Here is a 16615-nt window from a genome sequence, read left to right as displayed (position 1 = left end):
GATTTTGTTTTTATCTCCCCTCATTGTTTCAGTCATAGCATTACAAACAACACCGAAATTCTTTATAAGCTTTCTGTAAAAACTAGCCAAACCATGAAATGATCTTACCTCGCCCACATTCCCAGGTGTAGGCCATTCCAAAATTACTTTAACCTTCTCAGGATCCATACTCAATCCATCAGCTGAAATCACAAATCCCAAATACACAATCTCCTCTTACATAAAAGAACAATTTTTCAAATTAATCAGCAACTTTTCCTCTTTCAACCTCTGCAATACTTGTCTAATATGTTGAAGATGTTCTTCCTTAGTCTTGCTGAATATTAGAATATCATCTAAATAAACAATCACAAATTTAACTAAGAATCTTTTCAGAACTTCATTCATCAACCTCGTGAAAGTACTAGGTGCATTAGTCAAACCAAAAGGCATAACCAACCATTCATACAAACCATCTTTTGTCTTGAAAGCAGTCTTCCATTCATCACCTTCTCTAATTTTAATCTGATGATAGCCACTCTTCAAATCAATCTTGGTAAAATACTTTGCTCCACTCAAACAATCCATTATGTCATCCATCCTTGGCATAGGAAACCTATATTTCACTGTTATCTTGTTAATGGCTCTGGAATCAGTACACATTCTCCATTCTCTATTCTTTTTAGGTGCTAATACAGCAGGTACAGCACATGGACTCAAGCTTTCTCTGATCAAACCTTTTTGCAACAACTCATGCACTTGTCTATTAAGTTCTTCATTCTCTACAGGTGTCAATTTATATGGTGCTTTGTTTGGAAAACTAGCTCCAGGGATCAGATCCATACAATGACTTATACTTCTTACTGGGGGTAAACCATCAGGAATATCATCAGCAATAATTTCTTTATACTCATTCAACAACTCTGCAATTTCTTCTGGCACTTGGTCAATACTACCATCTGTCATTCGGTCACCATTGACTAGCACTCAGTTAACACTATTTTCTTGCACTCGGTCTCCATTGACAAAACTCGGTTTTCTTGGAATTATAGCAAAACAGACCTGATTCTTTTTCATTTCCTTTTCAAATTGTTTCCCATTAACCATGCAAATTTTTACAGCAGTACAATTAACCTCCTCTGGACTTTCGATCAAAGGCAACAATGTTTGTTTCTTCCCATTTACCCAAAGAGTATATTGATTCAATCTTCCATCATGTACAGTATATCTATCATATTGCCAAGGTCTACCCAACAAAATATGACAAGAATCCATGGGCATAATATCACACAAAACTTCATCAAAGTAATGTCCAATTTTGAACTTCACAAGGCATTGCTCACTTACCAATATCTTATGCTCATCTTTGATCCATGAAACATGATAAGGTTTGGGATGTTTCAACCTCTGCAATTGCAACTTTGTAACCAGCTCTTCTAATGCCAGATTTGTAGAACTTCCACTGTCAATGATCACTTTACAGGATTTTCCAGCCATCTTACATCTTGTCTTGAAAAGACTTCTCCTTAAAACAGGTTCCTCATCACCTCCCTTATTACATAAGGTTCTTCTCACCATCAAATTTTCTCCAGCCTCAGGTCCACTTGGTGAACCCTCATCATCTTCTTGAATCACAGCATTTCTATTACCTTGCCTACTTTCAAAAAATCTACATTCAAAAGAACTATGTCCCTCTTTACCACATCTAAAACAATTACCATGAAATCCACCTCTAGAATAGGAATTACCTCTTCCTCAATAAGAGCTAGTGCCTCCTTAATAAGAATTACAACTTTTCCATTCGGTCTTGCCTTTGTCATCATTCTTCTATTCAGATTTGCCTTTATCCCACACAGAACTTTCAGATCGGCCACCTTCACCATAAGCTCTACCTCTACCTCTCTGGAATCTACCACCTCTACCTCTGTCTTTATTCATGCTTCTTCGTCAAGATCTCCTCAGCCTTCAAGGCATACTAGTATGCTTCTTCTACACTTTCCAACTTCACAAAACTAATCTCATCTTGTATTCCAGATCTCAATCCATTAATGTACCTTACAATTTTCTCAACATCATCATCCACATGTCCAGATCTAATGTCTAATCTATAGAATTCCTCGGTATATTCTTTCACAGTCATGTCCTTTTGTTTCAAATTTTGCATCTTTCTCAACAAGCTAACTTGGTAATCAGTAGGAAGGAATTTGTTCTTTACCTTGTTCACCATCTTTGGCCAAGTTTTGATCTTCTCCTTTCCTCTCCTTTGTCTATCAATTTGCAAGTGCTCCCACCATAGTAATGCATGACCTTTCAACCTAGTGACTACAATCTTCACCTTTCTATTATCAGGAGTGTTTTCATACTCAAAGAACTTCTCCATATCAGAGATCCAATCCAACACAGCATTGGTATCCAATTTTCTAACATAAGGAACAACTTCTACAACAGGCTTTGAATTTGCCCTAGACAATATTTGCAACAATCTTTCCTCGTCTTGATCTTCTTCAAGTTCTGGATTATGGTTTGATGCTGCTGCTTCATCATCACTTACATCATCAAGATGTGCTCCTCTCCTCTAGGCTGTCTCCACAGCATCTAATCTAGCTGCAATTTGTCTCAACTAATCCAATATAGCATTATCAACATTATTTCCTCTACCACGAACCATCTTTACAAATCAGGTTCCTGCAAGATCGTAAGCCTCTGCAAGTTATAGGTCAAATCCACAGATCTGCCACCCTACAACCAAATCCAAATCAGGGTTCTACACGATCCAATCTCCAAAAGGACGAACCTCAGGCTCTGATACCAACTGACGCAGGCAAAGGGTGAATAACTAGGGCCAAAGGCTCACCCAGCTATCCAAACCACCTTGCAAGAGTTAACACAACAAAAATGAACACAAAGAACAGCAACCAAAGGAGGAGGAAGAGTGAATTACTTTTATTGATTCATCAAAATATCTTTATACATGCCCAGCTGTAAGGCCTTCTGGGTTACGGCCAATTACAAATACATTCACATTCAAAGATCCAAGTGCAAATTCGCACTTTCAGTTCTGCTCTCTAATCTTCTTCCCAAAAGCTTGCCTAACTCTAAGCCTAAAAACTCTATATATACTTGCCAAAATGGCTTACAGATTATTCTAGAACATTACATAAGAGGAAGGCCGACCCAACAACGGTTTGGAAACATCCCAAGAAAATATCTTAACATAAATGTCGCGAACAAAATAAATCCCGCAAGTCGGCTCACAGAAATCACGTCCAAATGCTGACGCTCGGCGAACACTGGGTAACTCAGTTAATGAAGAGTCGCTTGGCGTACACTGGGTAACTCGGTTAATGAAGAGTCACTTGGCATACACTAGGTAACTCGATGAATGAAGAATCACTTGGCGTACACTGGGTAACTCGGTTAATGAAGAGTCACTTGGCGAACACTGGGTAACTCGATTAATGAAGAGTCACTTGGCGAACACTGGATAACTAGGTTAATGAAGAGTCGCTTGGCGAACACTAGGTAACTAGGTTAATGAAGAGTCGCTTGGCGAACACTGAGTAACTCGATTAATGAAGAGTCGCTTGGAAAACACTGGATAACTCGGTTAATGAAGAGTCGCTTGGCGAACACTAGGTAACTCGGTTAATGAAGAGTCGCTTGGCGAACACTGGGTAACTCAGTTAATGAAGAGTCACTTGGCGAACACTGGGTAACTCAGTTAATGAAGAGTCACTTGGCGAACACTGGGTAACTAGGTTAATGAAGAGTCACTTGGCGAACACTAGGTAACTAGTTTAATGAAGAGTCACTTGGCGAACACTGGATAACTCGGTTAATGAAGAGTCACTTGGCGAACACTGGGTAACTAGGTTAATGAAGAGTCACTTGGCGAACACTGGGTAACTAGGTTAATGAAGAGTGAACAAAATGAGCAGGATAACAAGGCAACCCAAGATGCTCCTGCATCAGTCCCTAAGGCCAAACATTGGGTTGTTGCGAAGCGTGTGCTGCAATATGTGAAGGGCACTCTTGATTTAGGCATCTTGTAACACAGAACTCGAGATCCTGAGCTCATTAGTTATACAGGCTCAGATCATGGAGGATTTGTTGACATCAAAAGTCTACTTCTTGGACTTGGGCCACCTGCAATCACATGGACCAACAAGAAGTAGCAGGCAATATCACTCTCCTCTACCAAAGTTAGATATAGAGGAACAGTTAAGGAAGTTTATAAGGCAATTTGGCTTATATTGATACCTATCGACTTCTATATGCCTTACGCAAGACCTAATCCCTTGTTCTATGATAATTGTAGAGTTTTGAAAATAACCAAAAAGCCAATCTTCCATAAATGGAAAAAACTATAGACCTTTATTGTCACTACATCTGCCAGCTTGTCGAAGATGGATCCATGATCTTGCAGTATGTAAACACTGAGGACAACGCTATAGATATCCTCACCAAGTCTCTTAGTCCGAAAAATTTTAAGGTTTTGGAGGCAACTTGATGTCTTTGATAGAATGACCATTAAGGGAGGGTATCAGAACATTTTAAATATTTTTAGTATCATAGATTCTTGCAATTTGTTGCTCTTTCTAGAATCTTAGTTAAGGGTCATTTAGACTTTCTTTTCTAGTTGTCTTAAATTAGCTTATTTTTTGATGTTGTCTTTCTTTAAACTTACTTTTCGGTTCATGATATTTTTAGCATTTGTAAAACTCTATTTATTTATGCATTGTTAATACAATTATTCATTTCGGTTATTAACAATTTGTCAAGTTCATGTCTAAACATCTTTCATTTTTCAAATTCCTTTTGGGTCCTTATGTACCAAAATCCACACCCATTCCTCCAAAAGCCAAATCTACTTGTCCTCCATCGCTTCACCACCCCTCAAGATGTATGCCAATGTTGTTCTTGCCCTCATTTCCATTCTCTCAAAATCAAGCCTTCTTACAACCCTTCCATTATCCAACACTTACTTTCTAACCTTTTATCCACTATCCTACCCAACCATCCATTTCATTACCCTATCAATAACTTTGAGCATACCTTCATATCCATGGTCCAATATTCCATATCACTCAAGAGTATCATCCAAAGAGTAGGATACTTAAGCCATTTTGTTCATTCCATGTCATGCATCCGTTATTTTTCCAAAAAAAAGTCAACAAGGTAAAAAGTCAAAAAAAAAGAAAAAAGAGGAAGAAAAAAATTTTAAAAAACATTTATCTAGAAGTGAAAACCTAGCAAACAGACACTTTAGGTAAGTACCATGATGAAAACTTGGTACACAGACGTCATGTGTCATCTATAAACATCTTGTGTTTCATTCTTGGGGGCAAGTTTCATTCCTGCTATCCTATCATATCCTACCCCTCAAGTCCTTCATGCATGGAGGAAAGCTCCATCCATGTTATCCTATCATATCCCACCTGTCACATCTTCCATTATCCTTTGTCCCTCATATCCATCACCCTTCTTTGCATCCATATTTCCTTTTCCATCTTTGATCTTGCCAAGGATGAGGATCTTTATAAATATCATGTATCTTGTCTGCTTCATTTTGCCCATATCTCTTTTGGTCCTTATTGTAAATCCTATTCACATTCCTTTTTAGTCCTTATAATTGGCCCTAATCCGACCCTTCAGTTATATCATTTACCCATCATTCTAATCTTGCTAATCCCTTTATATCCTATTGTTGTCCTATCATTATCCTATCTAAATCCATTCCTTGATCTTGATATAAAATACAGATGTAAATTCAAAACTCTTTTTTTCCAAAACCTCTTGACATGTCCATTTTTGTACATATGCTGTCATTCAACACACAATTTCACTACCTTATCTAGTCATGTCTTGTGACTTGTAATAAGAACATGTTCTCCTCTCATCGAATAGTCCTTGGGAGACTAATCATCCCCAATGTCATTATAAAAGTTGCCAGCATATTTCCGTCATCTATTATCATTCAATTAGTCCATTTGTCCATTCATAATGTCCCTACCTTGCTAGACACTGGGGGCAACATAATATATCTTGCTCGAGCATTTGTCTTCCAAGATATTTAAAAAAAGTCTTGAAAAAATCTTTGAAATTTGTAAAAAGTGCTGAAAAAAGAACCAAAAAAAAGAAAAAAAATCTTAATATCCAAAATAACTTAAATAACTTTTAAAATTCCAAAGCAATAAAGCGTCACTTTTAGACACCAATGTCCTCTCATTTCATTTGTCATTTCAATTTCAATAAGTTGTTCTTTGCAACAATGCAGACATTTCAACACACAATCAAGAGATATAGAACCCTGCCCTTTGCAAATCATGCATCAACATACAAACCTATCCAATCAAATCAACAATTAGTTTTATCTAACTTGTCATCATCAATCAATCATCATTATTCGGTCTTTTGTCATTTATCAATCGACATTTTCTCTTATACGAGATGTGTCCTTCCCCAAACTAGACATTGTCATTATTTATCATGTGTCTTATACAAGATGAGTCCTTCCTGAAACCAAGCACATTGAACATTATTATTATTACCATTATTATTAAACTATCAACTTTGGCAAAAAGATATGATTGGTTGTTTGCTTCCTTGTCTTAGTAAGCCTTATCTTTTATTGATTTCATTTTGGCACCATGTTCCTAAGCTGCTCAAGGATATCACAAAGTGATGAGAGTGGTTGGGTTGGTTCCTAGTCTTTTAGTTGCGTTGCCTTATTTGTCATCAATTTTATCTTTCGTCATGTTCCTATGCTACTCAAGGATATCACTGAGTGGTGAGAGTGGTCAAGATGGTTCATTGTCCTTTGTTTTGGCTTTGGTTTCCATTTGTGGGATGTTTTCATGAAGTTTTCGGGCATGTATGTCTTAACTCTTAGGTATCTATATTGTGACATTCACTTGCTGGTTGTCACTTATACCTCAATCCTTGATGTACATTTGTTTCAACACAGATCAGGGTATTTCTTCTCTACATTATGTTTGGCCTCGTGCACAAAAATCATAGAATAGCTCTGACTTTGTATATCTCACAATATGACGCATCCAATTTGCCATATCAAAAAGCTCTACAAAAGACAATCAAAATAAAGAACAGCAAGAATTGATTTTGCTTTATTTTTCCTTTTTGTTTTGGCTCGTGCCATTTCATATTGGACCTTTTCCTATTGACTTGTCCTGTTTCTCTCTTCAATCAGTCTTGTTAGGGTCTAGTATTCCTAGCTTCTTCTCTTTTAAATGGCCTCTTATTTTCAAGTCTTTTGTCGAATTTTTCGAGGGGCACCCTCGTGACTTCTTGTGCTGGAGTCATCTTGTTTAATATGATTTTTTTTGTATTGTCTAAGGAGGGGCAAAACATAGACACCTAAAAATGGTCGAAGACCCTAGTCCCTTTTATTAGTTGTCTTTTATGTCCTCAATCAATTTTGCTCAATTTTGTCTATTTTGACCATTTTTTGTCATTTTAGATCCTTTTCAATTATTGTGATTTTTCATCAACCTGTCACATTTTTGGCATGTTTAATTAAATAATTTAACAATTATTCTGATGACTAATGTTGTCTCTAGAGAATTAATCAATTAATTAATGTCCCTATGCCCTCTTAGGGATAAATAAATTTCATTTATTTATCCTTTTTCGATCTTCTATTTCAGATTTGAATATTTTAATATTCAAATTGGCTTTTCATTTCCACATTTTATTTTAAATTTAAAGATGAAATTATTTAAAGTGCTTTTGAGCTTTTGGAGGGAAAATTGATAATTTAATTTATCATCTAGTTTTATTATTGTCTTCTAGCTCTTCTTTTCCATGAGACTGTTCACTTCTTCTTAGAGTTTGTTCAGTTTTTTATTTGGTCTTCTATTTAATTGGTCTTCTTTTTCTTCATTTCCAGCTAACCATGGTTCTAGCATCCTCATTTTTATTACATTTTTTGTACTTGTTTTTTTTTTGTCATTAGTGCAATCGACAAAGAAAGAGCAACATTAATTCAAGGAGAAAGAAAAACAATGGAGTGCTATTTTACATAATTTGAATTTCTATATTTTATGTTATTTTCTTTTTATGCAAGATTTTATTTAAAATGCTTCATTGAAGATTAAGGATAGTTGAATGTAGGCAAGAGCCTACAACACAATGGTAACTTGTGAGCCTCTTATGTCGGAGGTCTTGGGTTCGAGTCTACTCGAGCTTAACACATTAAAATAGTTAATTACAACAAATAATAATAACTAATCTAGGCTTTGGCCTATTACCAATCCAAAAAAAAAGGCTAGTTGAATGTACTTTTGTTCTTTTCGTGGTTGGGTTTTCATATTCCAATAAACTTTTTCCCTATTACAGCTTTTCATATTCACGTCGGGTTCACTATCTGTACATAGGGAAAAAGTTAGTGTGCAAATATGAAAACTTAACCACAAAAAGTATTAAATCATTATTCAAATTATCCCTACTCGCTCAATGAAGCATTCAACATAGATTGCATAAAATAACATTAAAAATGTAAACAAAATCATTATTTAAAAGTTCTCCATATGATTATTAGATCCAAAGCCAAAAAGAGATTCAATGATAAAACTACGTTTGAATATTATATCAGAAAGCAAGATTTCAACCAATATAATAATAAACTCTTAATAATGAAAAAATGGTTTGAAGTAGCTGAAAGGAAAGAATTACAGACGCTGATATCACTTCCTTGCTAATCTTTCCATATCGCTTTGACTTCTTCAAATTTTGGGCCCCCTGCACCAAATGCAAATTCAATGCCTTGGAAAAAAATATACCGAGAAATTATGTTCCTCACACATCAAAACATTATGTCAAATGAATTAAAAGCAGTAAATGGGGAAGAAAGACCAGATAACCCAACTAAAATATGTAACATCAATAATATAAATCCAAACAAATGCATTAAACATCTGTCAATAAATGAATGGGAAAATCTGGCAATGCCCCAATCTCCCTTGCAAGTACTTCTATCACAATTTTTTTAACATGAAATATCTATAAGAGACATTAAAGAATCAATTTTTAATTAATATCTATAAAAGATGTTAAAGAGCCAAACAACTTTTAATAACTTAATCTACTAATATATAATCATGCCGTTTCGTATTATCAAGACAATGATTAGTATATTCTGCTACAAAGTACATGAACAAATGTAGCAGAGTACTAATAATATAGGCTGAAATTAATAAAAACCTGATGGCTTGAATTCGGTAATCTTAATTGTATAGCATCCAAGAATCTTAAGCCATAACTATAAGCACCAAACAGGGATTTGCAACATTGTAAAAAAATATTCTGAGAATTTCTTTGTAAAAATTTACAATTTGTTGAGTGCCCACTACTATGGGCTATGACTGTTAGGGAGATAAACGAGATTAAGGAAATCATTGACGACAAATTTACAATTATCTAAAATGTACCTCAAATAGATTTCTGATGATAAAAAAGTTCATAACAAGGTCACCTAATTGGCTGAAACACAGGCATTTCCAGGTATGATCCATTCCAGAATCAGATTCCGAACTTAATTGCCTAACGAATTAAAGAAGGTTTGGATTTTGGGGTCAGAATTGTCAAGGAAATAACGCAGGCAATTCTAAGTCAGACATGCCATTCTAAAAGATGTTTCCACAATGCTTCCAGAGCCAGGCGAGGGTTTTGACACATTTTTTTAACTCATTCCAGTTCAGATACTTTTCAGTATCAAAAAACGAATGAACACGAAGACTTCAAGCAAATTTAAACAACTATCTGCATAAAACTTCAAATAATCTTTGCAATGTCCCCTCTTCCGGGATTGAATTTATAAAAAACATCACAATAATAAAACAATAATATCATAATAATAAATAAATAGTAATTAATAATATAATAAGAAATGATAATAATAAAACTACAAACTATAAAAAAATTTAAAATAATAATAATAATATATAAATAAAGCAAGCATAAAGAAATCAACAAGGGATAGAGAAGAACAAATATATCTGAGCATCAGAAGCAAAGGGACACTTCGACTCTATCATTAGTTACAACATAGTTAACAGCAATGGAAATTATTAAGTCATGTGGTAAGGAATTCTTTAAAGTCTTCCCAGCGTCGGACAAATGTTTCCTATACAAGGAGACGACAAGGACTATCGATTCATGGGATGGACCAAGAGTTCAACAAAGAAGTTGAGAATCACTAGTCATTACACACTGATACCATTAATGAGCTGATCATTATGAAGGAAAGGTTGACATGGAATGTTACAAGAATTGATAAAGGAATTAATTTTCCCAAGTGCTGATAAGGAACCACAGTTCCTATGAAGTATGAATAGCCAATCAATGACCTTCAATTACACAATGGTGGCATGCAGATCAGAAAAAGGCATATAAATAAAAAATAAGTAAATACAAATAATCAAGAGTATGGTAATCCACAGAATTAAAGGATACAGCACTCATAACTGATAGTCATGGAGGAATATGACAAGCCTTGATATCCATCAAACTAAGGAGAATCAATTCATACAACATTAATAGTTGTGACCAGTTTATTTGATAATAGATTGCTGATAATATATTAATTAGGCATAACAAAGAGCTGCATCATTATGGTTTGGATTAGCGAAAGGAACTAACTGTTGGAACTGATTAACACATATACATGCCAATTATGATGTGTTACAATGAATATAAATAATGTGTAAGAGGTTGACAATAATAAAGTGGGACGATGATATTATAAATTGCCATCATAACAAAACAGGTCTAATGATAACTCAAGTGGTGCAAACTAATAGTTGTTATGAAAAGAAGCAGTTATAATGAGAAGACATGACCGGTCAAATATGTGTGACTTTTGTATATAAAAGATCTCAAACACTTTGCAAAAGACATCAGGGGAATAAGACTGGGAGATCAGATCGTCAAATATCTTTTCTGATTCCTACTTCATATCCTTTGTAGATTGCTCAAGTTGAGCAGCAGCCTCTTTGCCTTAGACACATAAGTACAAGTGTTAAAAATCAGAACAGCGCTATTTTTCAATTGCTGTAATCATCAGACATAAAAAGCAAACATTCAGATCAAAAGATCTTATAGAATCGCTACATTAGTCAGACATTCCAGGCAATCATCATACAGATCGAAGGTCTTATCAGACCTCCACAAATTCACCTTTGCACATTGATAAAGCCAAAACAGATGGAGCAGTTAGAGTAATCCACCAACCTGTAATATGTTGTCATATCACAAGAATAACAGATGAGCAATTGGGTTGATCAAAGGGGAACCATTTGGATAAGCATACTGTGTTATCAGGAATATCGCCCTCTTATGCTACAATCTTCATAGTTTGGATCAGTATATCTCAAAAGATATCATTCATATACATAAGTATACCTGGGATCCATACATTGATTTTGATATAATCTTAATCTTGCATAATCTAAGATTCTTATAGAAAATATAAGACTTAATCAGAATTCATCATAGACTCTGATCATATTACATTCATTGACAAAGAAACTATCATCATTATACAAGTTTGTTGGAAATATAATTCTTGCATAAAATTAATAAGATAGTTAACGTTGTATTTGCAAGGGTTTTACAGAAAGCAGTCTCTTGCATTTGAAGATAGTCCAAAATCTTAAAAGATTGAATTAGGAAACAGTAGAATCTTTCAAGTTTCAATTGAAGCAATTCAAGTGCTCTTTTGAATGAAGGAATAAATGTATTGTTTAAAACCAATCAAAGTACATACATGAACGAAAAATCAAAATGGGCATTGCTTGATTTGGTTGGTCATTACTGCAGCCTTTCTACCGGCTTTCTAAGGTGCTCTTCTGGTTTTGTTTATGATTCCAAGAGGATCATCGACGCAGGGAGCTATTTCCAAATGTCATCTAAAGGTAAGTTTTACCACTGATAAGTAGAAGATATTTTTCATAGCAAGTCAATCGCTATTAGGATCCAATTATGTAGTTTTATAGTCAAATTCACTGACCCATATCACATGAGTAGTGGTTCACTGAACCCATCTCTCATGAGAATGAATGGAACACTTTGCACTTATTGCATCTAGGTGATGCTCAAAAAGGTGAAGCACCAGCACTTCCCAGGAGGTTACCCATTCTAGTACTACTACGGTTTCCTCCAAGGTTAAGCCCACTTTTCTTGCAACCCCATTTGCAAAACCTTCAACAAGCGGTGTGCCTTATTAACCATTCATTAGAAAGCTCCTTAAGCTCATCAAATGAGAAGTAGGATATATTTTCCACAGCAAGTCAAATTGTTATATTGCTATCAAGATTCAACTATGTAGTTTTTGAGTCAAACTTGTTGACCCATGTTCCATGAGAAGTGATCACTGAATTTATCTCTCATGAGAATGAATGGAACACTTAGCACTCATTGTACTGGGGTGCGTAACCTCGTGGGAAATCCTGACACCTCTATGAGCATCACCTATATACAATGAGTGCTAAGTGTTCCATTCAATCTCATGAGAGATAGCTTCGGTGAACCACTACTCATGTAACATGGGTCAATGAGTTGGACTCAAAAACTACACAATTGAATTCTAATAGCAATATCACAATTTTTATCATTCTTAATATGAATGATTAAGAGCAATTGGAAAAGGATGTCTAGCTAATAAAGACATTCCAAGGTGAAAGGAAGCCAAAGTGCAGAAACGCTTCCAAATGCTAAATCTAATAGGAGAGATGATGCTGAAATTTATCTCACAAATCATTAGACTATTGCAAATTAAATAAACACATACAGAAAATAGATAGATTAAACACATAACACAAGATATACATGGGAAACCCTTCTGGGGAAAAACCCACCACTCCAAAGCCAAACCACAATACAATCTCTAGAATCACAACTCTGCAAGAGTAATTAGTTGTGATATCTAAATCCAGAATAATTCCATCAGCATAGCAACGCTCTTTAAACAATTCTCTCTATCTCATAATTCTCTCTAATAATGCCTTGTTCTTAAAGAGTTTTTGTACAAGAGGAAACAGTTTCAAAAGCGTCTACATTCAACAAATCTACGAACTATTTTATAAACTTTATTTATGCACAACTCTTGCCTTAAAAACAAAGCAAAGAGAATCAATCAAAGAAAGAAGGGAAACATTATGTTTTCTTCTCCAAGTCCATCCTTGTGGAAGATTTCGTCTTCATTTAGCATCTTTCTAAAAAGAACAAATAAAATGGCAAATCATGATAAGGTTGAGTCACCTTATCCCAACAATCTCCCACTTGACAAAGACCTTACAGGAGTTACTATATCACAGCATAGGACCCAAGGCCCATAGAAACAACACACCATCTGAACTGCTCAGTGCTCACTGGCTTTGTCAATGCATCTGCAACCTTTTCCAACTTCACCTTTCCATCTTCCACCATATCATGAACAAAATGATATTGTACATCAAGGTGCTTTGTTTTGGCATGGAAAGTAACATTCTTTGCTAAACAAATAACACTTTGGCTATCACAACAAATAGTAATTTGTCATGCATCAAAACCAATATCAGAACACAATCTCTTCAACCAAATGGCCTCTTTAGAAGTATGAGTAGCTGCTACGTACTTTGCCTCTGTAGTGGACAAAGCAGCTATAGCCTGTCATTTGCTGATCCAACCAATTCCACTACCAAACATCATGAAAACATATCCACTAGAGGATCTTCTGTTGTCAATGTCACCTACCCAATTTGAACCCACATATCCACGAATACAAACAAAATGTCGAGATACAGTAGGATTACCATGAAAACAAGGGCAATACTCAAAAGTGCTCCTAAAATATCTAAACTCTTAACTGCATCCCAATGCACCCTTCCAAGATTAGCCATATACCGACTAAGGACTCCCAATGCTTAGGCAATGTGTAGCCTCGTACAAACCATAGCATACATCGAGTTGCCAACAACACTCGCATAAGGTACCCGAGACATGTCCTCCATCTCAGTAGTAGATTTTGGGCAATCCTCTTGGTAAAGCTTCGTTCCATGCAACATTGGAACAACTAATTGACTGCAAGTTTTCATGCTAAATTTCTCCAACACATAGTTAACATACTTCCTTTGGCTCATCCAAAGCGTTCTGCTAGCTCTATCTCTAATGATCTAAATCCCAAGAATATATCTAGTTGCACCTAGACCTTTTAGTTCAAACTGCGCTGCTAACTGAGACTTCAAATCTGAAATCATTCTTTTACCATTCCAAATAAACAACATATTATCCACGTATAGGACTATGATAAGAATGTGACCGAAAACCCCAAGGACAACACATAGGTGTCAAACTTTTGATACCACATTCTAGGAGATTGCTTCAAACCATATAAAGATTTCTTCAACTTACAAACAAGATTTTCTTTACCTTTCTCAATGAAATGCTCTAGCTATGACATATAAATTTCCTCCTCCAAATCACCACGAAGGAATGTTGTCTTCACATCCATTTGCCCAACTTCAAAATCATAAGCTGTTGCAAGTGATAACAACAATTGAATGAATGCCAACTTTGCTACTGGAGATAATATTTCACCATACCCAATTCCCTCCACGGGTGAATACCCCTTTGCGACCACCCGTGCCTTATACTTCTCAACACTACCATCTGGACCCACTTTCTTCTTGAACAACCATTTACATCCAATAGGTTTTCAACCTCCAGGCAAAGGTACCAAATCCCATGTAGCATTTTTCTTCAAAGATGCCATCTCTTCATTCATGGCTTCCATCCAGGAATCTGCATCATTCGTACCCATAGCCTCTCTAACAGTCCTAGGCTCATCAGTGTAAGCAATCAAAGCAAATATACAATTGGAATCAAACAAAGAATATCCAAACCTCTTAGGGGAATAACCAAATCTATCAAGTCGCTGCCTATCACAAGTAGACCTCCTCAAAGTTTGAGGTTCGTGTTCTTGCTCTTCTTCAGAACTTTCAGAGCTGCTTAGGCTCTCCTCATTATCAAGTCCATCAGGAGTTCATAGTTCTTCTTCCTTAGAGGTAGTAGGAATATGAACTACTTCCTTTTTCTCCTTCTCTTCCGTTTCTGATTGCAAAACAATTTTGGAAGGTTTCAGCTTACAAAATATCACACTTCTAATGTAGAGCACCTTCTCTACAACTGGATCCAAAAGCTTGTAACCTTCCACATCGACACCATAAGATATATTTAACTGCCTTGTTCTCCAACTTCGATCTTTTCTCACTTGACACATGAGCATATGCCTCACAACCAAAGACTCTAAGATGTCTCAATGAGGACTTCTTGCCAAACCATGCCTCCATGGGTGTCTTCTCAACAAGTGCTGAAGTAGGAGACTTGTTGATTAAATAACATGTAATGGCTACAACTTTAACCCAAAACTTTTGTTTAAGGCCAGCACCACTCAACATACCCCTAGCCCTCTCCGTCAATGTTCTATTCATCCTCTCTGCAACTCCATTTTGCTATGGAGTGTATGGAGTTGTCTTATGTCTCCCAATTCCATGATCCTTACAGAACCTATCAAATTTTGTTGAAAAAAACTCCCCCCCATTATCAGTCCTCAAACACTCAATGTTTCTACCAGTCTGATTTTCAATCAAGGATTTATATTCCTAATAAAGACTTAAAACTTTGAATTTACTTCTAAGGAAATACACAAATGTCCTATTATAATCGTCTATGAATGAGACAAAATACAAAGATAAAGATATCAAAGGAACATTAACTGGACCAAACACATCTGAATGAATACAATCCAAAACCCTAGAAGACTTATGGGAACTAGAATAAAAGGAAACATGGTGTTGTTTACCATAAATACAATGTTCACAGAAGTCAAACTCCGTATTACAATCATCAAGGCCTTCAACAAGGCTCTTTTTTTTTAGGGCTCTAAGGCCCTTCTCACCAATGTGATCAAGTCTTTGATGCCATAACATTGTCTTCTCAATGGGGAGCTTCATCTCCAAAGTATCAGCACCCGTAAGTACCCAGAAAGCACGACCATCAGATGTAGAAACAATGGTGTTCTTCTTTTCTTGATCTAGTGGTGAGGATGAAGAATCTAAAGCCCTTTTTTTGGACTTCACAAAAGCACTATTGCATTGAATCATGGATGCATCCAGCTTATACAAGGTGCCCATCCTAACACCCTTAGCAAGAACCATAGAGCCTTTTGTCATCTTCCATCCATCACCTAAGAAAACAACCTGCACACCCACGTGATCGAGCTTGTTGACTGAAAGTAGATTTCTTGCCAAACCAAGGATATGCAGTACACCATCAATCCCCTTCACTCTACCATCAGGGAATTTGATCTTTGACTCTACCACACCCAACAATATTTAGGTGAGAGTTATCATCTAGATACACCTTTCCACCATCAAACTCTTCATACTTTGAAAACTAATCTCAATGAGATGTCATGTGGAAAGAACACTTGAATCTATCAACCACACATCTTCTTATGCATGTGTTGTGAAGGCTATGACAAAAGCGTCTACGTCGTCTTGAGAAGTTTTATCAATGTCAGAACTAGAGAAATCCTTTTTAACTTCATTTTCTTCTCCTCTTTGCAGTCTTTTCGAAG

At 35.9% G+C, this 16615-nt stretch overlaps 1 protein-coding gene across 3 annotated transcripts in view; it reads right to left on the bottom strand.

Moving 5' to 3' along the window:
- The window catches only part of LOC149551210 (YebC-like protein), a 90379-nt gene that overhangs the window by 70246 nt on the left and 3518 nt on the right, over window positions 1-16615 (bottom strand). For 2 of the 3 annotated variants that reach the window (XM_089786785.1, XM_089786787.1), the window contains exon 3: window positions 8674-8739. In XM_089786785.1, the coding sequence (XP_089642911.1) occupies window positions 8674-8739 (66 nt within the window). The remainder of the gene's footprint in view (window positions 1-8673; window positions 8740-16615) is intronic. The other variant, XM_089786786.1, reaches the window with a different exon arrangement.

This window comes from Cupressus sempervirens, chromosome 6 (genome assembly GCF_028749045.1).
Source record: "Cupressus sempervirens isolate cs-2001-9-10 chromosome 6, ASM2874904v1, whole genome shotgun sequence".
NCBI classification, from domain to species: Eukaryota; Viridiplantae; Streptophyta; class Pinopsida; order Cupressales; family Cupressaceae; genus Cupressus; species Cupressus sempervirens.
Note: the sequence above shows the minus strand (reverse complement) of the source record. Positions and strands in the feature narration are given on the sequence as shown.